This window comes from Sturnus vulgaris, chromosome 2, assembly GCF_052056855.1.
Source record: "Sturnus vulgaris isolate bStuVul1 chromosome 2, bStuVul1.hap1, whole genome shotgun sequence".
Taxonomy (NCBI): Eukaryota; Metazoa; Chordata; class Aves; order Passeriformes; family Sturnidae; genus Sturnus; species Sturnus vulgaris.
In genome coordinates this window covers 19,077,755-19,105,735 of record NC_142244.1, presented here as the reverse complement: position 1 = coordinate 19,105,735, position 27,981 = coordinate 19,077,755, and the positions used below count along the sequence as shown (strand labels likewise).

Below are 27,981 nucleotides of genomic sequence, written 5' to 3'. Positions count from 1 at the left end.
CACACATTTGTCCAATGTTTACAGTGCTAATATCACCCCCAAGTCCAGTAATCAAAAATGAAAAATGGATGCAATCAGTCTGGCAGGCTGATTCATGTCAGATCACCTCACGTGGCAGAGCCAGCTCCCCTGTATTTCATAAAATTCCAGAAGCAGCAGCACGGGGAGTTGGAGAGCTGCCCATGAGGATACATTTACAGCACTGGGCAATTCATCTGAGAGCTGCACTACAACAAATGCTGTCCTATTGTCTATATATCCATATATCAATATCAAAAGTAGATGGTAAAAAACAGGATTAGTAAGAGTTGGGAGATTTAAAATTATGCCCAGAAGTAGGTGATTAGAAATATATCCAACTAATGGTTTCTAGGCTAAGTCGTAATGTGTTTCAGTAATTTTTGTGTTCGTGAAGTTGTGGAAAATTTTAAGAAATTAGTTTAAAAATAATGGAATTTGAAAGCCGCTGACTCAGATCAATATTTGCTTCTGTTAAATGAATTTCTTGTGTAATAGAAAACTTTCATTAGGCCATTGGGGAGGGCTTGGATTTTCACTGTGGCCTTTCAGGGAAGTTGGACATCTGTTTCTCTAATGTCCTGACACTCCAGTCTCAGGAGCACACACGCAACTCAGATTTATGTGCTGCTTTCACACATGTCCCATCTAGGAAATTAAAACTCTGATGACAGCAAGAAAGGGGGAAAAATGAATTTTTATCTGAATTGCAAATCTGTCCCCTCAGCTGATTGGGAGATCAACATGTGGCATTTAAATCACAACGCCCGACTCACAAGCTCCTCATTTGAGCAGTTTCCAGGGTGCTTACCCAAAAAATCCGTGCGAGGAGGAGCGTGAGCAATCCCTGAGCTGGTATTGCCACTGTTTTGCAGAAGCATGATGCCCAGTTCACAGTCATCCAGCTGGTGGGCATGCTCCGAGGGATCGCATCTGGCATGAAGTACCTGTCGGATATGGGATACGTCCACCGGGATTTAGCTGCTCGGAACATCCTCATCAACAGCAACCTCGTGTGCAAAGTCTCCGATTTTGGTCTCTCTCGTGTGCTGGAGGATGACCCAGAAGCTGCTTACACCACAAGGGTGAGTTCCTGTGTGCCTTCTCCCTTTTGAAGTTCTTGTTGGTTGTGACAAAGGCTGGAATGGGATGGAAATCTGGGATCTGAGGCTGTGTTGCAGAGGGCAGTCGGTCCTGTGTGCCCAGAGATGTTCAATACACCAGAAGCTCATCACAGTTATTTTTTTAATTCGTGCCTCAGAGGAAATAGAAGGCAAAAAGTCTGGTTTGTGTTGGTAGATTACTTTCCTTAGACTATGCAAAATTCTTAGCTCACTTTCTTTCTTCTGGATCTGTAAAGGAGTGAATATCACAATTAAGGCCTGAGTTCTTTTGGCACACAATAATTTAAGCCTTCTTGTGCGCTTTGAGAAGTTTTAGTTGCACTGCTGATTTAGCTCCCACACAGTAAAAAAATCCCACCCATCAAATTTTTGCATTTTCTGGCATGATAGGACATATGTCTGACTGGAGCATACTGATATCACCGTTCTTCAAGAGTGTATCATTCATACCTGCTCTTGTACCTCTAACTGAGTCAAAACTTGAGTAAAACTTAAAAAAATGCACATCTGATTATCACCCTGAATAACACTTCCATTTTCTTGTGAAAGTCTTTAGCTTTATGTATATATGTGTACTACACTTGGATATCTGGTTGCTCATTTTCATGATATTTAAAGTGGATTTTGTTAACTTTACAAAAAATGACATTTACATCTAGTATCTTAGTCAAGTGTAATTTGCATTGTTGACAGTAAACACCTCATCTTCAGGGTACAAACCAGATTACAATGTATCAGCATAATTTTCATGTGGGTTTTCTAAGGTTTCCTTCACTCCTGAACACTGACAGGAGCAATCAATAATAATTTTAGTAGTTTACATGCTGCCTTCTTCATGATTGAAATGAAATAACATGTGAGAAATGAGTAAAGGAATGGCAGTTTTCTCACACATTATATACACATACATTAATAGATATGTATTTATCAATCATACCTTCATAACTTTCCAGGCATAAAGACTCTATTCTTTACTTGACCTTTCAGTGTTTTCTTTGCCCTCTGATGAACTTTGTCATGGAGTTAGAAATATGTAATATATACCACTTTAGAAAACTGTCTGCAGAGATCTGTCATGGCTAATATAAAGAGACGTTAGCAGGAGAAAGCAGTTTTAATTCTCAGTAGGGTCACAGCATTAATAAATAAATATTCCTGGAATGCAAGAGTTCCTCAATAGAAAATGGTCTGTGGTCCAGCCAGAGGTGCATTGCTGTGACAGATACTTCTTTGCTCTCTTCTTAAAATCTGGCTGAAAATGAAGCCTTGGATGAAGCTGTCACATCAGTGATGTGTCTCTGGGTGGCTTGGACAAATCAGGGTGCACAGGGTGTCAGTGTTTTCAGCCAGTGAATTTCCTCTTCCTCTCCTCCTGCCACCTGTTTTCTGAGTCTACCTGCCTATTTGCAATTAGATAGTGAAATCAGATGGAAAGAAACTCTTCTGTAAAGTGTAATCATCTGTGTTCAGTAAACTCCATCTGGCATTTATGGTGTGTGTGCAAACTGCTGCAGGAAGATGCTCAGATAATTAAAACCGTCAAATGCAACTTAGGACAAATCTAGGTTTTTTTTTTTTTTTCCAAGAGTTGTTGCTGTGAATATGCCTGTGCCACATGTTGGCTCTGAGAGAAGAACAAGGCTATTTGATATTCATCTTTTTTTGCTCATATTTCCTTTGAAGTGAGTCTTAAGTAGATGTCAAGGGAGTATTTCCAGGTGGGATGTTTGATCCCCAGCTGAGAAAAATGGGGACCACAAAAGTGAAATAGAGCTTCACTTCACTGGCACAGACATGAACAGTTCGTGTTTCTGCTGCTTGGATATTTCACAAAGCACAGGACCATTTCCTAGGCTTAGCACATTTTGCAACCACTAATTACAGGACAAAGCCAAGACAAAGATAGTGCCACTGTTTAAAAATAATGGCATCATCTCAAACTATTTCATGCCTAATAATGGCATTGTCCCAAACTATTTCATGTCTTTAAAAGTAAAGCATGACAAGATACTTCAAAAAAAGCCAAAAAAATTCTAAATTATAACACAAATTTCCTACATTACAGAGTGTGTATTATATTAATGTCCTCCTGCCTTCCATCTCTTCCTACTCCCAGTTCTCCATTTAGTATCAGTGGTACTAGGGAAATTTATAGAGTTAGCTGCCAAGATGGATGCTTTATCTAGACTCTTTATCTACCCCTATTTTCCACCTGTAAATGTCAAAGCCTGAGAATGATTCCACTGCTTTAATTCATAATTGCAAGTCAGGATTGATCTACACCCAAGAAGCCCAGCCAGGCTTTCAATGCTCACCACTGCCTGGGTGAAATTTTATGTTGTGCTGTTCTCAGAAGCCGTGTCTGAAGCTTTGCATAAAGGCTATGAACATGTGTCCTTTAATACATCAATAATTTATGTATTCCTTTATATATATCAATGCATAATCTGTGATATTCATGCCATTGTACCAGAAGCCTGAAGGACAATGCTAAGATCACAAGTGCACATGTGAAATAGAGGGAATCAGGAGTTGTAAGGAACTTTCCTACCTGACAGGGTCATTTTTTTACCTCCTGAATTATTGTCACTGCCTTGATACCACAAAAGGCCTTTGGCAACCTGGGGTCTGCCTGCTTACAGAAGCAGAAAGCCAGCATGTGAATCAGGCTGACTGAATGTTTGGATTTTTTATTTTTTCACAGAGTCTTTGTGCCTGAGGGGCTGTGCTGCAATTACCTACATTCTCCATATCTATTCACTTTTAATTGAAACACTGAGATTGTATTAAAATTGTCATTGTCAAATGGATCTGGTTTATCCTTATTATTTTTCAGATGTCTGTATGACAACTGGGTGGACTAATGACACAGTATGAAGTGGAAGTGAATTTAAGCAATCACATTTGTAGAGGGACTATAATTACATCTCTCAGAGGCAATATTTGGGTAATCAGTAGATGAACTTTGACTATTTAAGCACGTAGATACATCACCAGTATAAATGGCATTTTGATGTATATGCAGCCCGTGCTGGACAGAAATCAGTTGTATTTTTTCCCATATATGCAAAATCACAGTGATACAGTCTGAATGTATTGAAGGGTGTGGTAAAAAAGGAAACAAAACCCCATAAATTCTCTTGCCCCAAAGCACAGAGGAGAGGAAGAGGGTTCTGTCATCACTGGCTACTCAAGGAGAAGATGATTTCAATATAAAACATTCATTACTAAGGGACTGGCAAGCAGCATCAGATAATTTCAGGTGTGTAAGAAGGTAAAACAGGCTCATCTCACTCACATGAATCTATCTTGTTCTGTACCATTAAGATCTCTCCTGAACTCAGCCCTGAGTCCTGGTATAATGAATGAATGTCAGCATTTTATTTTCAGCTTTTCCTGCAAAGTCCTTCTAGTGATTCAGTTAGAATCCATTTTTCTTGATTCTCTTCTCCCTGGGCCTGTTGCTTAGGTGCCTGTGGCTGTCACCCCGTAACAGATTATAAATCAGAATATTGGAATGGCTTCTGAAGTCCTGGAAACAGCTGCCTTGTGCTGGAGTGCCAGACGTGCTAGAAATAAATTGAGGACTTCATTGACTTCAGATGAATTATGTTGGAGAGCCAGATACTGCAGGAAGAGCAGCTCCATCTATAAAAAATAAAATTTTTGGTTACTGCTGGCTCACTGATTTCCAACCCTGAGAGAGGTTCTCTGACCTGGACTGCCTGGGATTTTGAGCTGCAATAACAAACTCCCACAATTTCTAACACCAAAGCTGTCTTTCTACTCAAGTTTGGAGAGCTTGGCTTTATGATGAGCGTGGCCTTAAAGGGATACCATGACAAAAATATATAAAAACTATTTATCTTCAGAAAATAATCAGTAAATATATTTCTGTTCTTGTTCTCCAACTATTCCAAAAACAGAATCAGCAAAATCCCTTTCTAAAAATAATTATGACATTTTTATGACTAATTGGGGAGCTGAAGAGCAAAATTACACTTTTAGACTTTGTTCAATGGAAGTTGATTTCTTTTTTTAACTACATTTTAATTAATATTTTTGTCTTACTTATGGTAATGCTATTTGTATCTGCAGGTTTGTATAGGATTACAGCTGAGACTTAGCAAAGAAAATTTGAAAGCCACTGCCTCAGACTCATTGTAATAAGAATCTGGAGTTGCTGCACTTTCCTTTAGCAGTAAAGCAAAGCCAGAAATTGTTTCATTGAGTTTCTAATCTTTCTGCAATAAGCACTCCAAAAATGTGAGGAGACTAATTAATGTCTTTTTTTCTTTTTGGTAAATGTATTTCTCCGATTGCATAAATGACTTTTTACAGGTCTTTTTATAAAGACCTTCTATGCAACATTGAAATTCCTGTCCTTGTCTAGTGGGAGTAGAGTCTTCGTGGTGGTGGGGTCTTTGTTGATGTAAATTTAGGATGTGGCTTTCCCCCAGGATTATGTTCTTTATTGAAAACCAGGGCTCACTTCTAGCATAGAAAACAGAGAGATTGATTTCTTTATCAGCCTCACATCTAAAACCCTAAGTGGATTTGTTGTGAAAACACGAGGCTACAGGAGAGCTTTCCTTGTTTCTTGGCCGGGGCTTGGACTCGCTGAGGGCCCCTGGACACTTGTAAAGGGAGCTTATTAATTGAGTATGAGAAAAACAAAGTCATTTTTATGTTCTTGGTACTGTTCTGGAGCAGCGCTGGGAATTGTGAATAAAGTTATAATGCATAGGAAATACAATGTACTTTTTGTGACTAAAGAACATCATCTAGTAGATTAAATTTCCAAAAGAGAGAGAGCTCAGGCTCTTTATCTGGCTTCAGTGACAAAACAGTGATTTTTCAAACACTCCAGTTTATTTTCTATGTCCTATTTGCTGGTCTGCAAGTGATGTGGAAATTCAGTGTTTACCTGATTTTAAGGGTTGTGTGTGAAATGAAGGTTTGTCTTTTGGGAGGGAGCTCTGCTAAACAAAATGGGATCCATGAAAACCATATGCCAAGATAATGCCCTCCCTGACCTTTGCCAAGCCTCTAAGACTTACCTAGTGACATTTTGGAGGCCTAAATTGTAGTCTGAGTCAGGACTACCTGTGTTGTTTATACTTACTTTAATTTATGCAATATGAGCCGTGAAAATGTAGATGCTTCAGTGTAGTTAGACTGCATTTAGCTTTCTAATTAACACTAATGCCTGCATTTCTATTGTCAACTAAGCTAGTGAGTCTAAAGCTGGTGATGGTATAGCTGCCCTCACTGCAGGTACAGTTTATGGGAGTGTAGGCAAAGCAGTGAAATATTTAAATCTTTTTTTCTTGCTGGTTACTCAGTGGAAGTAAGAGCACTCTCTCCCCACAGAGGTGGTTGTGAGGAGAGGTGTGTGACTGGAGTATAATGGGGGTGTCAAAGCACTGCAAAGAGCTGGTCTGGTGTGAAATTTTCAGAATATATTCTGTACATGTTGTGCATAACTGGAAATAACTTTAAACTCTCACAGTTTTCTGTACTAAAACACATTCACTCCAGAATTGCCTTCAGGAACAAGTTTTGCACTGCTATCTTTTAGAACTTTATTTTCTCATGTGTGACTCTCAAAAAACTCTGTCAAAGCTGGCAGCACCAGGAATTGTCTCTTTCCTCTAAATTCTCACATTTTAGAAACTCAGCCTGAGGTTCCTTGTGTGCATTTTATTAACTTGACCTGCAGCACCAAGTGGTGGCCATGACCAGAGAGAGATGTTCCCCTGCCTACCATGGTAATTGTGCTGGTAGCTTCAATTCTCTCCAAGTTTGCCATTTAATGATGGCTTGCTTCTCTTATGACTGGAAAAAATGTCCAAGGCCACTCTCCCAGCTGACATTTTTGCATTCTCCCCTCTGTGTATATGACCCCATCTGAATCTGTCTTTGAGCTGGAGGCTTGGCTTTAGTGAAATGAAGCAACATAATGGCCCCTTATTTTCATTAAATGTCCTAGAAAACCTGGTGAAGCCATGCAGGTTCCACACCAACAGGGAATCCACTTCAATGCCTTAAAATCAGCCAAATCCCAGTCCTTGTGCTGTGCAAAAGGACCTGGTTTATCAGCAAGGACCTTGGACTGGGTTTTTTTACCTTTAACACTGTATGACTGTCATGGCAGTTTCCAAACATTTCATAACTGAAAATCAACCGGACTTGGTTTACCATTTACTCTTACCTGTGCAAATTATGCTACACATACACACATATATATATCTAATATATATATGTGTGTGTGTGTCTGTTAAGTATGTATACTGTATTGTACTATATATCTATATTGTAGGTAGATAAATGTCTGGTAAATCTACTAGATATCAGTAGATTTTGCACTGAAATGTATTTCACTGTCTCTTTTGCTCTTATGACAAATGGCAGCAGCGTTTTCCAGCTTACACTGGGTTTTTTTACACCAATATCACAATAACTGAGATAAAGCTCTGAGATAAAATAATCAAGCACACAGAATCACACCTGTTGCAGGACAGTCAGATGGACTCTCTGGTTTTGTTTTGCTCCCAGGGGGGCAAGATTCCCATCCGATGGACGTCTCCAGAAGCCATTGCCTATCGGAAGTTCACGTCAGCCAGTGACGCCTGGAGCTACGGGATTGTCCTCTGGGAGGTGATGTCCTATGGGGAGAGACCCTACTGGGAGATGTCCAACCAGGATGTGAGTAAACTGTTGTCTGAGTTATGTCCTCAGATAAGGAATCAGGCTGGGAAAGGAGGCCAAGACCAGGTGGCCCTGAGTTTTTGATGGTGACATTGAATAAGGCGTGGAGGTGAAAATCGTCGGATCTCCCTGCTCAAGTAAAAGTCCATTAGAACTTAAAAAACACACCATCTTTATAGCAGAGTGATTTGGACCTCTGAAGGAGCAGAGTAGAGAATTTTATCCCATTGGTGGTTTTCTGTAAGATGATGCAAATAATTCCACTGCAATGAGGTCACTGCCTTTCACATTCCTTAGCTCGTTGTTAGAAAACCCTCCTAAATGTCTGTTGATCCCCTTTGGTTCCACTTGTATAATATTCTATAGAAGTTTTCTGTAAATGTCAAATGCACAGAATAAATTGCTCTTGGCACTTGTGAAAAAGAGAAGCAAAGCATTTCTGCTAAGAGTTTAATGAAACCAAAATGCTTCTGGAAGTAATCAATGGATAAAATAGAGAAGGAGAGTGATCTGATTAGACTTCCAATACAGGTTTCTTTGTAACATTAGTAAACTGTCCAAGCCTGCAATCCAAATGATTAATGGAGCTCTCCCAGCATTTTTTAAAGAAGCATAACATTTCCCCAGAGAAGATTTTTATTATATCTAGTTTGAGGTTTTTTTCTGTTGTTTTATTAATTTTAGATTTATTCCACAGGAGTTTCTTATGGACCAAATTTTATGGAGTGCAGTCACTCACACAAATAGATTTTCCAAGGAGCTGATATATATATTGTTACTAGTTCTAAAGTAAAATAAATAAGTCAGTTACAGTTGTAATCAAACATTTTTCTGTACTACTTTATGTTAAACAAGGAAAAAGAGAAGAAAACTTCCTTTTAAATACATACCTCTGCAACCCAAATCTCTGCAGAAAACTATGCATTTCTTTTAATTGGTAATTAATGTTTTTGTGGAGATTAATGTATCCTGTTGTGCAGACTGATATATTAGTGGAATGCCTTTAATAATATCCCATTAAAATCAGAAACTGAAGGATTAACCTATTTATGTGCCTCTCCTTCATGGCTGCTTAAACCATTAACTGTTCTCTTGTCCTTGTTCTGATTCAGGATAGTTTGTTCTGCTTTTTAATTAATTGATCCAGATGAAAAGGAAAGATTAACAGAATATGGCTTTATCATTTTCTATGTTGAATACATTGGGTTGTTTTTATTCATGGGGCAATAGATACTACAGGCCTGATCAAGAGGTGTTAGATTCCAGTGAAAAGGCTGGATTAAAAAGCTTCTGGACAGCATTAATTCTAAAGTAATCTTGGTTTTGTGTGTGTCATTCTGGAAAAATTACAGAAAATCTAGAAGAATTTTATAAATCTAGGCAAATTATAAAGAAGTGGGCTTGCACTGCCTAGTAGAAAGTGTACAGTTATACATGAAGTAAGTTTTAAAAACATTTTGTGGCCCTGTGACATCATCCACAAGACCTTTTGTCTGTTGGTTCAGGATAGCCTGTGAGGTGGCAGGTTGATTTTTCAGCAGGGTAGGTTGTTTTTTCTGTTGGTGTTTTTGAGTTCAGTGTCCACTGGAGGATGTGGAATGGTTGTTTTTTCTGTTGTGGAAAGCATTTGTTGCTAAGGGTGATCAGGGGAGAGATATTCAAGCCCTTTTGAAGTCTGGCACGCTTAAGCAAGTGCTTGCTAACTGTGGCTTTTGTTTTTGGATTTAGTTGAGCTGAGTGTGAGTTGTTGAGATCCTCTCCACACCCTCACCTTCTCCAAAGTCACACACTGTATCTTACCTCCCCTTTCTGCATGCCTAATCTACTGCCTGGTTTACTTTGCAGATAAAGGGGAGGCATTGCACGACAAGACAATTAGTGAACAAACACGTTTGTTTAAACACGGCGTGTCCACGTCAACACTCACACAGCTGATAAAAACCAAGTTGCTGTAAAGTGCCTTCAAGTCTCCACAAACTTTTCTCCTTGTGCAGGTGATTAAGGCTGTGGATGAAGGGTACCGCTTGCCACCTCCCATGGACTGCCCAGCTGCCTTGTATCAGCTGATGCTGGACTGCTGGCAGAAAGACAGAAACAACAGACCCAAGTTTGAGCAGATTGTCAGCATCCTGGATAAGCTGATCCGTAATCCCAGCAGTCTGAAAATAATCACCAACGCGGCGGCAAGGTGACACAGTAGATCTTCTATTGCTCGTGAACCTCTTTGATTCCTTCATCTCCTGTTTGCTCTCCTTACTGCCTCTTCACCTTTTAGCTGTAGCTGTTTGGAGAGAGAAGGATTTAATATAATTATTTTTATTATCGCCGTGTTGTTTTTATTAATTATTTGCTATTATTTATCCAATTTGTGAAAGATTTTTATGTTAAGGGTATGAAACCCGCTGTAAGACAGAGCAGAGTTTTGTGAGAAAAACACAGCTGGCAGATTTGGCCATGAGGTGATTTTCCTTTTCCTTCTGTCCTTTGGTGGTGTTTTAAGTGCTCCGTGTTTCATAGGTTACAGCCAGCCATGTTCCTAAGTATCTTTCTGAACTGGGTCCAAATACACTTATGCTCTTCTCTGACAAGTCATGTTAACTTTAATCATATGAATAATCTTTTTTTTTTTTTTCTTTCAATAGTGCTCACAGACCTAAAAATGCACTTACACTCCCTCAAAGATCAATGTGTTATAACTAGGAATTAATTTTCAACTTGTGCAATGTTCCTAATTGCATTAAAAACATTCATTTTTAATCCTGGGTTTTCAACACACTCTGGAACATCATCACTGTGATGAGATAAGAATTATCTCACTAAGAGAGAGAGCAGCTGAAGAGTGTGTTGACACCTAAGGGCATAATGAAGATGTGGTGAAAGAAGAGCTTTAGTTAAGTAGGGTTAAAGAGAATTGGTTTGTACAATGCACAAAATGTCATACTCTTACTGAAGGAGTGTAAAGGATGTAAAATTATTTTTAGCATTAATGGTAGTGCCAAATCCTCTGTCAGCCCAGCAAGCAGAGTCAGGGAGAAAAGCACTCTGCTCCTCTGCTGCTTCAAACCCGGGCCCTGGAGGGTGTTCTGTGTTTGACTGGGCAAGAGACCAGAGCTTGACACGAGGCAAGTTTCAAAAGGGAGCACAGAAAACCTTCCTGTCAGGCCTTTCCCTGTGATGCAGCACACTTCCCAGCACGCCAATTGAATGGGAAGGCTGGGGGAAATGGAGCAAAGGCAGTGGGAAGAGCTGCATTGATCCTGCAGCCTGCTGTGCCTCTGCCATGGGCCTTGCCTCCTTCTTCCTGGCCCTGGCTTTGTGCTGCAGCCTCAGCTACAGACTGACCACTCTAATTACCTCCTGCTGCCATGCCAGAGGGGAGAAAAAGAAAGAAGAGATGGGGGGAGAAAGGCAATCATAATAATGGGATCTGCTTTTAAATTTATATGTTGAGAGAAGATGGCTCGCACAAAATCGTGTTTCAGTAATTTTGCTTGGTGAGTCTTTAACACACAGGAAACCAGCGTGCTTACAGAAGCAATTATTTGTAGGAGGTGACAGAAAAAATCAACCAACCAAACAAAAAAACACAACACATTTTTGGGAAAAACACCAAACTGTTTCAACACTATTTTCTCAGTCAAGTACATTTCTTCCAAACACCTTGCACCACTATGTGGCAAACGATTGGTGCAAAGAATTATTTTCTAGGGATTTGCTGCAGCCATCTGATGACTAGGGGAGTTGGAAATCATAACTATCTTATTTGGGTGATTGCAGAAAGCAGGGCTGCATGTTTTTCATTCCAAACAGAGGCAAAATGGTCCCTGTTTGTGGTCCTTCCAGTTACAGATGTGAACCGCAGCAGAGATGAAAACAATGTGAGCCATAATTTCCAGTTACCTGTTCATAGACAGCAGAGGCTGATATCCTCTGATGGAGGCCAAATTCAGTCTGAGCACCGTTTCCACCTGCTGGGTTCTGTGCAGGAGCTCCACAGGGGGATGTTGTTCCCTCCTGTCTCTCTGGTGCTCTCTTTGCTCCTGTTCCATTCTGTGCTTGAGAGGCTGCACATCCCCAGCACGGTGCCACGCTGTCTGCTCGTGGGAGGGAAGGAGGGAGGCTGCCTGCATGGTGGGGAGCCTCTCACGGCTGCTTCAGCTGAGCTCTCGGTGCTCAGCTCCTCCTGCTGCTGCTGCGCTTTGATTCCGGGTGCGTTTCTGAGGAGGGCAGCATCAAAGGTGATTTTATTCCTTCCTTCCTTCCCAATTACCCTTCCACTGCCACATCCCTGCACGTTCCTAGGCAGTGCAGCCTTTCTCCCTTTCTGCAGCTCCTCGCTCCCTGGGGACAGGCAGGGCACGGTGGGGTCCCAGCAAGGGTGAGCCCGAGCCCTTCCCTCTGTGAAGGAGTCCTCGCAGTTCAGGGAATGTGTGATCCATGGTCTCTCCATCTCACGCTCTGTCAGTGTCTGCAGGCCAGCCCAGGCTGCCCTTAAACACACCCACAGTCCTGTGCCGTGAAATCCTGGTCAAAGCAGACTCATCTCAAACCTCAGACTAATCTCAAATCTTAGACACGGCTGAGGATCTGCAGCCAGCTCCACACCGCCGTGGTGGCCTGCAGGGAGGCACTGGTGGCAGGGAACAGCCCCTGGTGCCGGTGGCCTGGGACTGAGCCTGGAGGTTCAGCACTGCTTTTTTGACAGACTGACAGAGAAAAATGAGACAGAAAAACGAGCAGTGAGACTTAAAGCGGGGTGGGGCCTTGCCGGAGCCTTGTGTGCAGGAATGTGTTACTGATACTGAAGGGCTGAGAGTCAGGGCAGCTCCTGGAGAAGGGGACGCAGTGGCACGGATCCCTGCCAGGGCTCCTCTACTGTCAGCAGCCAGGGAGGGACAGACATCAGTGCAGGGAAGCGCTCAGGGACGGAGCCCCAGCGCTCGGGGGATCGCACTGGCCCAAGGGGCTGCTCTCCGTTGTTATTTGAGGCTGCAGCACTCCCACGCCGCCTCTCCTCCAACCCATAATAAGCGATTAATCTCAGTTACAGAGGTCCCAGCTCTCTTTTAGCTGTGTCTGTGGTGCTACTGGAGGAATGCTAAAGCTTGATGCCCACCATATGCTTGTAGGTGTTCAGAATATCCTGGGTCAGGGGAAAACGTTTAACCCGGCGACGTCTGCCGCAGATGCAAAGCCCGTCTCTTCTTACAGATTTTAGGGCTGATGTTCGTATAAAATAGTCACAGCACTGTTGTTTAAAAAACATATTTCTGGAGGTGCATAGGATATCCCTGTCCTCTGGGTGCTGGTTGCTGTTAACTGACCTCCACTGAAGGATGTGCTGGGCTGAACATCTGATTCCAGGCCACAGCCCAGGCACGTTTTACACTAATACCTCACAGAAGAGGAGTCAAAACCTTCAATTCCCTCTTCCCTTTAAAGTTTTCTATCCCTCCAGGCCACTCCATGGTATCTAATAATTTCTTGATACCCGAGGGGATGTTTTTATCCTTATTGATCATCTCTTTGCAGACCATTCTACGTGCCTTTGAACCTTACACTGACAAAAGGTTTTTGTAGCCTCAGCACAGCAAACGTTTCATAATACCTTTCCTGGTGGTGTGTTTTATCTCAGATTCACGTGAAAATTCCATTTCTATTCCTTGTAAAGTAGAGAGTATGGCTGATTTCTTTCTCACCTGTCAAAATTCACTTTTTAATCAGGTGGCCACCTTGAGCTCTTGCTAATAAGACCTGCACTGGTTTTGGACACATGGGGTTTTTTGTGTCCCTTAGGCTGCCTGGAGTTAACCAGCTCTGTAAGGGGCTGTAGGAACAGAGCTCAGTACAGGCCATGTGGTTTTCTAAAGCACAATCTCATGATATTTTTATTTGATTTATGTCTTGCTGTTCTTTCCTGTTTTCCGAACACGATGTTCATTTTTCTAACGGAGTCCTTAGGTTGTTTGGATATCTTTAGGGTGGAAGTGAGTTCATCGTTCTTCCACTTTTGATCAATTTCATTATTTTTCCTCTTCAGCTTATTTTTTCTTCAGTCCACTGTGTATTACTTCACATTTGTGAACATTTCATACAGATACAAAGCAGATGGAAACTTTTCTCAGCTTGGGTTGGGGAGTCAGAATCACTTCACCCACCTGCAAGCAAGTTGGTGAGGCTGGAATGACTCTTAGCTGTTGTTTCATCTGTGTGGGGAAAAAAATGTAACTTGAGTCATGCAACTGAAAGTACTTGGTGTACACTGCAAATCTGAAATGGACTCATGACTTTTTTTTTAATCCATTTCACTTTTTTCACTGATTTATATTTATGATTTTTTTATTCTTGCTTAAATTTCTGATTCTGAATTTATATATATATTTAAAATGCATATTACCATTTTAGGTATATGAATCTTACTCTTACATGGCCATTTGAAAAAAATGTAATTTTTCAAATTGCAGTGTAATTTAAGATATTTAAATATATCAGTGTGTAATTTATTATATTTAAAGCATTTATGTATCCCAAAGCTGTCATACTGTAGTGTGATCTGGAGGTATAAGGGTTGTGACACAGCATTCAGGCAGTGGCAGCTTTCCCATATTTGCTGTGTGTGTTCACATCTGTGATGTAGGGGGGACTGAAGTAATTTGGTCTCTGTGAACCTATGAAACAGGAATAGCTGAGTTAATGCACAGCCTTCATTTGAATTGAAATTTGTTTCTGATTCTAGCATATGACTCTTAGAAATTCTGGATTTCTGCCAGGACTCTGATTGATTGCAAAACTGACACAGAATCTGTACAAAAAAACCCCAACCCACTTCTGTGTTTGCTGTTGGTAGCGTGAAAGTCAGTGTTGGGTATTGCTGCTGTTGTTTTTCTAGACTGCAAGCACATATTTAGGAATAGATGAAATAATTGTATTGCAAGGAAGGGGTAAGAACACCTGAGAATTCAGGATACTTCAGAAAAATCATAGCTGAAATTCCTCTCATATAGCCCAGAAAATTGAGGGGGTAAGGCTGTTAATCTTCCTAATGTAAAAACGTGTATGAATAATTAATTCCTCATACATTCTTTTACGTGTTAGCAAGTTGTTTGCAACCCTACCTTGATTTGTTTAAATTTGATGTGTTGTTTGAAACACTGGCTTGGGTAATTTCCTTTAGCAGTCTTTGGAAGAGCTGTTATTTGTGAGTAATTGTTTGCAAACTGCTAAACATGTTCAGCTTTGTTGTCTCTCATTGTGCTGCTCTCACTGGTGTCATTCTTGGACATCTGGAGCAGCGCTTGCAATTTAAAATTTGACATTTTCTCCTCACAAAGTTTATTTCCATTTAAAATCTGATAAATCAGTGGAAACACTCTACATTCTAGCTTGGTAGGATTTTTATGAAAATCAAACTCAAAAGGAGCAGTGAACAGGGCAAATAAAAAATTCAGACTCGCTCCTTTTTGCAGCACAATTCAAGCCCTGTTTTTACAGAAATATTTGCAATGAAATTACTGTTTAGATTGGCTGAACATTTTGTTGAGAAGTCCCTTTTTTTTTGCCATTCAGGTCAGAAGGCTTCAGATGCTTGACATATATGGCTGACCTGCTGTAATATTGTTTGTTTGCTTCTCCCTGTTAGGAACTTCCACGATGGAAGAGAGGAGAAGATTTCAGTTTTCCTTGGATGTTGTCAGGGTCTTAACAATGGGGTTTGAGTTTGGCCAAATGCTGTGTAGAGCAAAATTCTGTGTGGATTTTAGGCTTCGTTTAAAATCAAGCAACAACATAATCTGTGTCCTAAACCCAGACTGTTCACTCTAAAAGAATTCAAGTAATGTAAACTTAAAACTCCAGCTCTCTCTCTGAAGCCTGCTAAACATAAAATAGTGAATTTATGGAAGGGGGGGAAGAAAAAGAAACTTAACTACAAATCACAAAATGGACCACAGTAAATCCTACTCCTCGGTGTCTAAACACAGTTTGGATTGTGCAGGGCTTAGACTGAGGAGGTTTTTAGGGACTTCATTCAGCTAGAGACAGAAAAGCCCTGTTTTCACCTGATTTTCCCAGCAGTCATTATTACTGAGCCTGGGGCAGCCATTGTCCCTCCAAGGTGAGTGGATGGAAGGGAGCTGAGGCTGGCTGTGAACAGGGACAGTAAAACATCTATTTGCACTTTCACACCTCTAATTTGCCTCCACTCGGTGAAACTCGGGCAGGAGTTTACAGAGGGCAGGGTTGGGTGCTGTATAATTTAAATAGAAATGCAGCTGGACCAGCGGGTGGCCTGATGGGGAGGGGAGGTTTTACTGTTTATTGAGATTTCCAAGGCTTTTTTGTTTTGCTGCTCTCCTTAGTGGTGGTGGCAATTCCACATTGGGAATGCTGGAAAGAGGTAACAAAAGTAGAAATTCACAGTGATGCCTAAATTTATATTTAGATTGCTAATGCATGGCCGTAGCTCCAGTACTTTTCCTGCCTTTTTCCCCTAGATTTTGGAGCAATCCAAAGAAGCTGACCTTCTAGACACATCTCTGAAATATTGTTTAGATTAATTAAATTATCTTTATTCCAAGGAGGGGACCTACAATAAGAAGTGGGGCAGAGAATCCCTTGGACCAACTCCGAGGGGCTGACCCAGGGGTGGGTTACTGGGACACCTGAATCTCCTGTTAAATATCCTGATTAATTAACCTTATACAATCACAGAAATTTGATTCTGGATGTGCCCATCACCACTGGGACACCTGGAAGCTTCCAGATAAAGGTCTGCTTTTTACTTTACTATTCTGAACCTTATGCAAGGGGTTTTTCTCTTTGGATTACAGGCAACAACAGTGCAGCCAAAAGTGAGATATAAAGGGAAGCTCTCCACAGCAAATGGCAGACTTTAAGAGCTTTTTAAAGCATTTTTCTCTGCCTGTTCTGAGGAGCTTAAAGACTATCCTAACAATAATGAGTGGTTGGCATTGAGGGTCTGTCAGCCAGGAAAAGGCCATGTGCCTGTATTTCCTTAAAAGCACAGACTAAGTTGTATTATTAGGGGGTAAAAAAAAATTCAGCAACGTGCTGGGTTTATTTTTGCCTTCAGTGGTTTGGTGTTGGGAAAAAGTAAATGAAGGAGCATTGATACACCCAGGCATGTGATTTATTGTCCCACCAAGATGCTGAAAAATATGAGCACATTGAAAATCATGTTCTGAGGGGCAGCTAAAGGAGTAGGGAAGACTGAAAGATTGACCTTTGGGACAGTTAAAATTTTATTTGCTTATTATCCTAGTGGAAACCATGGTAAGTTGGGTTGGTTTGGTTTTTGGTTTTTGTTTTTTGGGTTTTTTACCAACAATAGAGCTAGAAAACAAGAAATATTGACATTTAGGGAGGTGTACCATTTTTGCAGCCTCAATTGCATTGTTTTTCCCTTTGGTTATTTGTGCTGCCCCTCTTCATTTCTCCAAGGAGCAGCCCATAACATGGTTATTTGGAGAGTATGAAAACAACACATGAAGGCTCTTGGAAAAAGCAAATGTGCCCCCTTTAAGAAGTGAATTGTACTTTAGGGACTAAATTACCAATTCTGTTAAGAGCATGTTAAAAATGGGCATGAAGAGCTGGAACTCCAAAGATTTTTATCTTTAAGGTCCAGGGATAATCAAGTAAACAGAAAAACTCTTATTTCTACTTGGCATGTCATTTATTTACTAGTTTCCTGTTGATACACATGTATGCATATGACTCTGATTGCTGTAGAAGATAAAACTGAAATTTGCTTTCCGTGCCACATTTTGGTTTTGGGGTTATTTTTCTCTTGAAATAAAATTCTTGTTAGACTCAAATTCTGTGCTTCAGCTCACCATAATCACAAAGCCCATAGGATTTGTCTTCCAACCAGGCTCATAGGGAGCAATTTCACTTTACAAAATCAGCTTTTAATTGCCTAAAATTTGCCACAGGAAATTACTTTATGTTTTGGGGTTGGGTTGGGTTTTTTTTTAATGCTTTCCTCTTTACAAGAAATTGACTGTGGAAAGGAAAGTCCAGATTTAACAAACTGAAGGTTGGTTGTACTGTTTGGAGGAAGGGATGGAAAGAGAGAGGCTCCTACAGTTCAGAGTCTGGGATTGTGTGTGCACAGCTCCTCTGTGTGTTTGCAGAAAAGTGGCAGGACATTTTCATTTTCTTTGTCTCAGTTCGTGGATTTTTCAAGTTAGTTTGTCTCTTCTTCTCCCCAGACAGCAGCCAACCAGAGAGGAGATTTTCATGCTGTATTGGGAAGGGCTCTAATGATGTTTTCTGTGTTTTTTCTTGTTAGTGCAGCAAATTTTTCCCTGTGTTGTTACAAAAAGCTGTGCTAATGACAATAAACCATAGTTCTTCTCACTGCAGATGGCTCAAAGGTTAATTCCAACTGTTAAAGTAATGGACACATCCAGAGAAAGCTTCCAGCCACGGGATGTTTTGTAACTGGCATCTCACTGTTCATTTTGTCTCTCCAAACTGTGTCTTGCTGGGTTTTTTTTCAGGGCACCACATGTCAGTAAATACAACTTTGTAGATGTAGTAAATACAACAACAGTCAGGGTGAGCAGGATAGAAAATCTTGCCATGACTGTCAAAAGATGGTATGAGAGGGTGTATCATAGTCAAAGCAACAAAGTAAAAAGAGTTAAAAAAAAAAAAGAAAAAAATAAATAAAAGAGGGGAGAGAAGAAAAGATGGAGAGAAATGTTCTATTTCACTTCCCCTGAGCAAACATGTAATTTCCATGATTTCTTTTTAATGACTCTCTTCTGAAGCTGGTAGGTACTGATTTATGAAAAGCTGTAAAGGATCAGGTGGAGCCCTGCAGGACGGCGTTTCCAGCTGCACGGGCTGCAGCCCCTCTAATTTGTCTGCTAAAGTGTGAGCTCATGGCACACATCACCCAGACCATAAATTTCGTGCTCAGCCCTTCTGTCTAGGGGCTGGGTCAGGGGGAAAAACCCTGCCAGGGTGTGCAGATGCTCGGCAAGCCCAGCTTTCCCCTGGTGCACACGAGGAGACATCACAGGCTCTTCGCAGCGAGGCGAATTCCTGCTCATTGATAAACAGTCCAGATGTCCTCTCTGAGGAGGAAAGGAACTAATTTTTTGTTTGGAATCCTGCGAGAAGAAAAATGATACTTTGCAGTGCTGGTTACTCTGAGGTCACTCGCATTAAAATTAGGTCATATTTTTTTGTCATGATGATACTTTGATCCAAGTAATAAACATAAAGGCTCTTTTGGGCCATTCTAATTCCTAATCCTAGAGACCTGTTCTATTTCAACTTGTTTATACTTTTTTTTTTTCATTAGTGATTCTTGAGTCGGACCTTGTTTTATTAGACTTAAGTTAAAAAAGCATACTAGGCTGGGAAAAAAAAAATCTGTGCTTTATCACTGAGAACACTTCATAAATACTCTTAATTAATATCTTGGGATTCTAGACACTATACCCAGAAAACTATAAATAAAACCATTGGCTCTTCACTGGACAAACAGTAGTCAGTGAAATTCAGGCCTTACAGCTACTGATTAAAACTATCTTGGGCCTGATTCTCAAACTGAGCCTTCAAAGCTGGGTATCATGCAGGTGTCTAAGATTTGGTTTGACCATGCCAGCAGTACATGAAGTGAGCTGCTCTTCTGAGGACAGAGCAGGCTTCTGGTGTCTTCTGTTGCTTTTCTTTCTGTGGATGGCTGTTCCCAGCATGTGAAGTCCAGATTTGGTGTCAGTGATCAAAGTCCTGGGTGGGCTCTGTGTCCCATCAGGGACATCACAGCTCTGGGACCTGGTGAAAACTGATTGTGTGTGTTTGGAGTTAACATTTAATTATGCCCTGCATTCCCAGAAGGGAAAAAGGACTTTATTAACTTTCTGAGCCTGAAAGAAATCAGCTCATTGGTAACAATTGAATCGAATTGTCAGAAGTAAAAGGAGCTGTTTAAAATGTGACCAAAAATCATTGTTCTTTTCTTCAAAAATGAAAGGGAAAAGTCTTGATGTAACTAATGTTACTTATGTAACTGATGTGGTTCCAGGGCAAGTCAGGTGTACTGCAAGGATATACTGTTGTAGTGCTGCTGATTTTGATGAAATTGAATACATATTGGAATTGGGAAGGATTTGGATTTTCAAGGCTTCTTGTGAGGTTAAAATCACTATGTTTAAATATGTGGTTCTCTTGGTGCCTTTAAAATCTCCTCCTATTTCTATTTGTTCCAGCAAGGAACAGAGATGACTTGGGTTTGGAGTGAAGAGAGTGTTTTACAAGCCAGATCAGTTCTCCAGCTCCAGTAGCTGTCACCTACCTGTTACACTGTGTAATCACTGCCTTTAAATTATGCTGTCAGTCCAGCCACCTCTCATTTTCACCACTTTCAGCGACAGAAGTCACTTCAAATGGGTTCAGCAGCAGTAGTCAGACTCCTGTGTGGGTTACTAGAGGGAAGAAGAATTATGGGGTAGAAAATAGGCTGTGAAGTTGCAGACATAACTGCTTTGAACATTCTCTAGTTCAGTCGCAGGCACAGCACAGCTAAGCACATGCCTGGCCTTAAGCCTGCAATAAAACAATAAAAATAAGGTACTTTGCTTGTTGTTGAAGCATCTAACTTAGTAGCAGCGTTTGGGATTTGTCAGTGGGCCACAATATCCTGAATATTTGATATGAATATTTTGAAATTCTACCAACACGCTCAACTTGGAGCCTGGAGTGTGCATTGTCTGTGTGACGTTTGGGACTAGGTGAATCACATAAATATAACCTAGTTTAGTCTGTGTTGATGCTTTGCACATTAAATTGTGAGGTATTGATACACTTTGTGAATGCTGCAGTGGTTTAAGCACGGGCAGGGGAAGCTGGTGCTCTTCAGCGGGATGGTTACACAGCATTTGTCAGAGTCCTGCAGTGGCCTCAGCAGCTGAGAACTCCCACAGACAAACAGCAAAGGCACATCCAGCCTGGATGCCCCTGCCACTGCTAAGTTTAGATACAAAACAAATCTGTATTTCTCCCTGTTCCCTGAATTTCATTGCATTATTCTTTTATTTCAGGCCATCAAATCTCCTCCTGGACCAAAGCAACATTGACATTTCAGCCTTCCGCACCACGGGGGATTGGCTCAATGGTTTTCGGACAGGGCAGTGCAAGGACATTTTCACAGGGGTGGAGTACAGTTCCTGTGACACCATAGCCAAGATTTCCACAGAGTAAGTTGCAATCTGCTCTGGGTTTTCATCATAGTTCAAACTGAAGCATAAAGGTAGCACTTTTATACGGCGTTTCCAATTCTTAGCTAAAATTTTCGTACATTTAAAGAGACAAATGGGAATTATTTGTTGTAGTTGAAATAGCCATGGAGGAAATCTGTGTCTGGTGACTTTGTGAAGGCCATGATCCCACAGCTTTTTCTCACTAAATACAAGGAAATTCCCAATTTCTTCCAATACAGTAGCACCATGCCTCATCTGGTACACTAGCATCACTTCCTTTCACTGAAGTTTCTCTGTTGATTCTTTCAATTCTGTATTTTATATGGGAGTTTCTCTCTACAGTTGGCACACTGCCAGTCTTTCCCTTTATTGCCCATCCCATTTTCCACCAAACCAGGTGAGGGTGCAAATTCTTTGTAGCTGTTTTCCTCCTCCATGCTAACAATTACTCAGGGGCTGAATTCCCTCCTGCTATGCTTGGAAGTGAGCAAATGGCAAATTTATTGCATTCTAAATGCAATCCATCATTGTTCTAGTGACAAGTAGGAGTAGGGTAATGTTCTTTCTGCACCTGAAAAGGCATCAAGTACAGTTAAAAATTTAATGCCAAAGGAAATCTTAATTCCCAGTTGGGTGGCTGAATACACAAGTTATGGAGAAGTATGCAGCAGCTGTGCTACCAACAATTAAACACATCAATGCTATTAATTAGTGTATTATTGCATCTATAAAAAGGGTGCTAATGGCTTTTTGTAACAATTACCCTTTGGGGACAGTGTAGAAATCCTCTAGGAATGCCCAATTTCCTGTGAGCCCCTGGTTAATTAGCCCTTCACAGGTGTTAAACCACCTCTGTGCTGCACAAGGAACAATGAGACTGGAGATCCTGGACAAACCAGAGGTGGAAATTTGGGGAGACACCATGGACTCCTTCACCTCAGTGCTGATAGCAGAGTTCAGAGGGCACTGATGTGTCAGCACAGGCCAGGAAAAGCTCAGATTGGGAGGGGGATGGAGGTGTTAGAGGGGCTCAGCTGATCCAGCAGTGAGCCCCTTGCCCCAAAACCCAGTGCCTGCATCACTGGAGAACAGCTTCATTGCCTTTTCTTCCAGGGAAGCAAACAAGGAGGCTAACTGAGCTTTCACTCTGTTTTCTGCACCCCTCCTGTGTTTTCAGACAGTTGCTCTCAGTGTTTTTTTGCACCAGGGCTTGTATTTCAGCAATATCCTTGTACCTGGAGGCTCCTGCAGTGCAGAAATGTGAGATGGGCAAGTTCACTGCTGTTTGCTGAGATCAGTGCTGGCAAACTCGGTGTCCTCACTCACACACCTTCTCTTTTTTCCAGTGACATGAAGAAAGTTGGTGTCACAGTGGTGGGCCCTCAGAAGAAGATTGTCAGCAGTATCAAAGCTCTTGAAACTCATACAAAGAACAGCCCTGTTCCTGTGTAAGGTACCAAAATGATGTTGCTCAGGAGAGGAAAAAAAGAAAGGAAGAAAGTTGCATCGCAGGTCAAAAGTGGTGGCTGATAAACGGCAGAATTTAAAGGAGTTCTTTGCAACAGCTTTGGAAACACAATGGTTAAGATTTCAAACCCACAAGACACTCAAATACTGAGTATAAATGCCTTAAAAATAGGAGCAAACTTGTTTTCTATCTGTTAATCCTAAAGGGTGGGTGCTCTTGACTGACTGTTAATGCAGATAGTAAATAGCAAAAGAAAAAAAAAAAATGTGAAAAATCCTTCCAAGTAAAAACCAGTGTTACTAAAACCTAGAGCCATTTGAATATTCAGTGACTGAATAACAGAAAAAACCATGGACATAAAAGCTGTGTATTTGATCTATACAGCAAACAAGAAGAAAGAAAGACTTGCAGTATTTTTATACAGAAGAGATCTGTAACAGGTATTTTATTTCTTTAAAAGCAAGGAAAATAGAGGACTATACCTCACAACCTGTCTGGCCATATTTACTATAATGTCATTGTAACATGCTATTTCAACTTCAGGAAGGAACACAGAAATAAAGTTTGTAGTGACTTTAAGTTAGTTGACAAAAGGTTTTTACCATTATGTTAGCTTCCCTAACTGTGTTCATTTAAATAGAAACAAGTCATAATTTTTAAAAGGCTTATTTATTTTCTTGGTTTGGTTTTTTTTGTTGTTTGTTTTTTTTTCCATTATTGTTTATATTTATGCTTAAATACCTTAACCTGGCTGTATTATTGCCAAGTGCCAAATGTTATCCAAACTTCATTGGTTCAACCTGAGAAATTGTCTGAGGGTTAGTTACTGGATGATTTTACACTCATAGCATCATGCATGAAATACAGAAAGAAAGAAAGGTGGTCTTTTTTCCAGCACTGACACTATGAAAAGCATCTGGACTTTTTTTTTGGAAATGAGATTTCTTCCATTTGCTGTGAGCAGTGTTTTCAGCCAGGCTGGGGTTTTGACAGTGGTGTGTGTTGATCTTTAGGTCAGTACCTGTCCCCAGCAGCACATCCCATTTCCTCCCCCAGGGCTGCTTTCCTGTCACAATGAGGAGCCCTATTCTTGGGTGGTGTTCAGGTGAGACATCTGCCAAGAAAATATAAAGGAGGGCGAGTGTTTTTGCATCCTGCTTCAACTGATGATGCTTTTTGAATTCCCTGGGAAGTGACCCATGTTTAAAAGGATGAGTTAAGCTGTGAAGTGAGGCTTTGCTGAGGAAGTTTACACCTGCCTGAGCTAGAAACCCTCCTGCAGAGGCACTGCCATAAGAGCTTCTCAACTCCTAAGTTGCTGCTCTGGGGCACATCAGTCCCAGTTGTGAGCAGAACACGACTCTTTGCTCTGAAAATGAGTGGTTTTAAACACAGTGAGAGCCACTTGTTGTGCTTCTTAGCACTCTAGATGTAATGGCAGGCACACAGACAGCAGGCCTTGGTCACCAGGGGAATCCATTCTGCTTCCCAACCTGACATTCTGGAATCTAGATCTGATTCTGATGAATCCCAGAAACCCAAGACTGTGTGAGAGGCAGATGACAAAATGGCACATTGTGTTTTCTTTGTGCATGCAAAAAGCAGATAATGAGTTGTGCTTTCTTCTCTTGGCTTGGGTTTTGAAGCTCTTTGGTGTATAAGTGAGGGAAGAATCAGTTCCTAGTAGGGTTTGTGGAGCTGAAATTGTTCTGCATGAATCCAGGACTTACAAAATGTCCAGGCACAACATTTATCACACATTGCTAAGGAGAAGCAGAGTTAGAGGCTTTTTCATGAGTGCTGGTAGTGAGCATGCTGTAAAGGACTGGATTTGAAACACACTCACAGCATAATAATTTGTAATTCTTTCTGAAAGACAAGTGAATGGGTTTTAAAATTAATAAAAAAAAAAGAAAAATTGAAGAAAGGTAAAATAAAGCACTTAAGCTGTAAGGAACACTTCCCCTTATCTGCCCCTGTCTATCATGAAATGCAGCATGCTGGATAGAAAAGCTGTGTTTTGTGTTGCTTAATTCATTCAGGATCTTTCTTTTCTTCGTGTTGAGATTACTCTAAATCAGACGCTGTCAGTGAATTTAAGACACCAAAATCCAGTGGCAAACACTGTCTGTGTGGGGACAGCTTTCTGTGACATTTCTCTCAGCTCTATTTTGCTGCTGGAGCTTGGGGACAAGGGACTGAAGTGGGGCTGACCTCTGGGAAATGCTTCTGGAGACACAGACACAGTTCCTAGAGTTTTAAACACTTGAAAACTTTGCACCAACACCCCCAATTTACTCCTGCCGTGTGTCCTGTCGTGTTCCTTGCCCAGTGTTGAGGCATGCTCAACATAAAAGATTTAATCTCACCGAGGGGAAAAAATAAAGCAGCTGGGTTTTGCTTTTCTTTGCTGTTAGGATTTGAGAGTTTTTACAAAGCTGTTTGGTTTTCTCTCCCTGTCAGAAGTTGATTTGTACTGTAAGTGGCCTCTGTTGCAAGCATCCTGTACTCCCTGTCCCCCTGTACATATGTAAACATAGCAGTGTACAATTCTTCAGTGTGGAGTAGAGAAATAGAGGTCGTGTGGCCATCTGCCTGTACAGGTTATGGACATCAAGCAAAATGCAAACTGCTCATAAAAAGACATGCCATATTATTGGGTTTGTACCTTTCAATATAGTTTCCATTTTATTTATTTCTGTTAACATAATCTAGTTTTTGTGCTGTAACTTAGCATCCAATAAGCAATGTATAGATGTGATTTGATTGGCAATATGTATTTACTTTAACTTGTATTTCAAAAGCATTACTTACTCATTTAGACTATATATTGTGCAATTGTAGATGGCCTCTTACTAATGTAAAATGATTTGTAGTGGAAACATTTATATTTTTATAATAAACATAATGAAAGTATTTTTTACATACTGAAATACTGAGGTGATTGCTTGGAGGACAAAGTAAATTTATTTGATTAGTGTGATAAAATTGTAATTAAATATGGATAAATTCTGAGTGTAAAGCATGGGTCTGGAGTGAAAGCTAGATATTACCTATATTATCTATTAAAAGAATCAAGCAGTGCAGGTTTTAACTAAACAGACCAGCATTTGTGAAAAACTGACTTACATCAATCAAAGACTTTACTTTCTCCATGGATACTGGGAAACATCATCTTCTGCAGCCTGCCTATGGGATATTGAAAAAAGCTGTCATTTATTTTAGTTGTGTCAAGTATTTCCAAACTTTTGCTTTTTTTTTTCCTCCCTCGCCAGTGGACCTCTTTTCAGCTTATTAATATGTTGAATCCAGTTCAAAGATGTACTTTTCAACAAAATAAAATTAGCCCACCACCTAATGTAATTTCACCCCATGATCATTTCTTGCCTCTGAGTATTTGTGTTAGATAATATTTTGCCCCTGTTTTGTTATGTCCCTGCCAGGTTGTTTCTGTGTGCTTCACCCAACTACAGGGTCTTTGAAAATGCCAACAATACACAACTCAGGAATCCTCTTCCTTGAAAAACAGGAATGGTTTTGATGCTTGCCAGTTGCTTGAATTTTACAGGTTCTTTCTGTACCATAACTGATTTTGCATGCTTTTGTATACTACTCTACTTACTGGTGCAAAACAATGAATGATAAACCTGTCCTGGAGTCTGTAAGTTGATAAACTTTATGAATGTGGATGTAGCATGCTTTTTTTTGGGGAGGAGGGGCATTTTGTCTTGGTGTGTTCAACAGAAAGGGGAATCACAGAAAAGAGTCACCCGGAGCTGGACTTGTCCTTAAATGACCACAGCTGGACTGGAAGCCACTTGTTCTTCCTGCCACCTGAATGCTTCATGCTGTAGTGGATAAATGGTGATAAATTTTAGTTTCCAAACAGGGGGGGGTTGATGCTGTGCTTGAGCACCAGGGCTCTGATGGGGCCTGATCCATGCATTGTGCAAACCATTTGCTCTGGGAATAGATTTCACCTCAGCAGTTGTGTTACCCTGGCTTGTGTCTATCCCTTTGGCATAGCTGGTGCATTATATTTGCTCTAGATACCACATGGTTATTGGTGTTTTTATTGCTTTTACTGTAAAACGGTATTAATTTAATTAATTAATGTAGCCAGCTCTGGAAAGGCAGCAGGATGCACTCACTTAACAACAGCAGAACAAGGAACTGCCTGGCAGCTCCCACCACCACAGAATTCCAGAATCCCAGAATGTGCTGATTTGGAAGGAACCCATCAAGATCATCGAGTCTGGAGAGGTAAATTGCTGATAATCAGTTCCATAAATTCAATATGCCTGTCAGGGTTTTTTAGTGCTGCCCAAGTGGTGTTTTTCCACTTTGCATTTCTTTCTCAAAGATGTTGCCCAGACCCAGATATGTGCACCATTAAAAGTCCAAGCTGTGCCAAGTGAAATCAGAGCATTATTCCTGCTGTCCCACATGTGCCACTCCTGTTAATTCATATGGATATCCATGGTATTGACTTCCTTTCATTTTCTGAGCTGCTCTGATTCCTCAGATCCTTTCCAATCTATCACTGCCTGGTCAGTAATTCCTCATTTAATGGGTGTGCACTCGGCTCCTTTTTCAGTCCTTGGTCCAATTCTTTGGGATTTCTTAATGAATTTTACTTTCCTGATTTAAAAAAAAAAATATTTTAGAGATGTTTGTCTTAGCTTTGATTCATTCCCACATACAAACAGGCACAAGCTCTCCATGAAGGTTACTCATGCAAAGGTGAACAGCACAAAACACAAACAGCTTTCTCTTGGCTTCCTCATTATCCATTTCAGATGGCCAGAGAACCTCTGGTAAATGAAGAGCACTCAGTATATGGGACTTTTCATCTCACTCTGCTTTCACATTAAAGTGATTTCATAATAGCCCATGTTTCCCCAGTTAGCTCATGGGAATGTCATGGGGCACAGCACCAGAAGTCTTAGTAGAGACAAGATAAATCACATCCACTACTTCTTAGATTATCCTGCCACAGAAATCAGCTAGATGACTTTGACAGGATTTGTTTACTCTTGACAAATCTGAGATGGTTTCTTAAGACCTTGTAATCCTCCAGCTTCTTAGAAATGTATTGTGTGAGATATATATATATATGTAAATATCTCTTTCTGGGTATTTGAGATTAGCATACCTGCTCTGGAATTGCCTGGCTCTGCTTTTCTCCTCTCTTTAAAGCTCAGGATGATGTTCACTCCTCTCCAGTTGCCTGGGCTCCAGGACTTCTCCAAGAGAATAACTTGGACCAGTCCCTTGTTGCTATAATAAATCCCACAGACTTTGAGATCCTGAATGCATTCAATTACTTTTGACTGTTAAGATTCCTAATTATGAAACAGAAATAAAATGCACACAGACAAATATTTTAGTGCTTGACCAGGTTCTGCTTTGAATTTTTGCCATC

At 40.7% G+C, this 27,981-nt stretch overlaps 1 protein-coding gene across 2 annotated transcripts in view; it reads left to right on the top strand.

Annotated features, from left to right (window-relative positions):
- Nucleotides 1–25,919, top strand: part of EPHA3 (EPH receptor A3) — a 174,277-nt gene extending 148,358 nt beyond the window's left edge. For both annotated transcript variants that reach the window (XM_088158520.1, XM_014888460.2), the window contains exons 13-17: nucleotides 894–1,103; nucleotides 7,701–7,850; nucleotides 9,848–10,041; nucleotides 20,930–21,085; nucleotides 22,435–25,919. In XM_088158520.1, the coding sequence (XP_088014646.1) occupies nucleotides 894–1,103; nucleotides 7,701–7,850; nucleotides 9,848–10,041; nucleotides 20,930–21,085; nucleotides 22,435–22,540 (816 nt within the window). In that variant the 3' untranslated portion in view covers nucleotides 22,541–25,919. The remainder of the gene's footprint in view (nucleotides 1–893; nucleotides 1,104–7,700; nucleotides 7,851–9,847; nucleotides 10,042–20,929; nucleotides 21,086–22,434) is intronic.
- The last annotated feature ends 2,062 nt before the right edge of the window (nucleotides 25,920–27,981 follow it).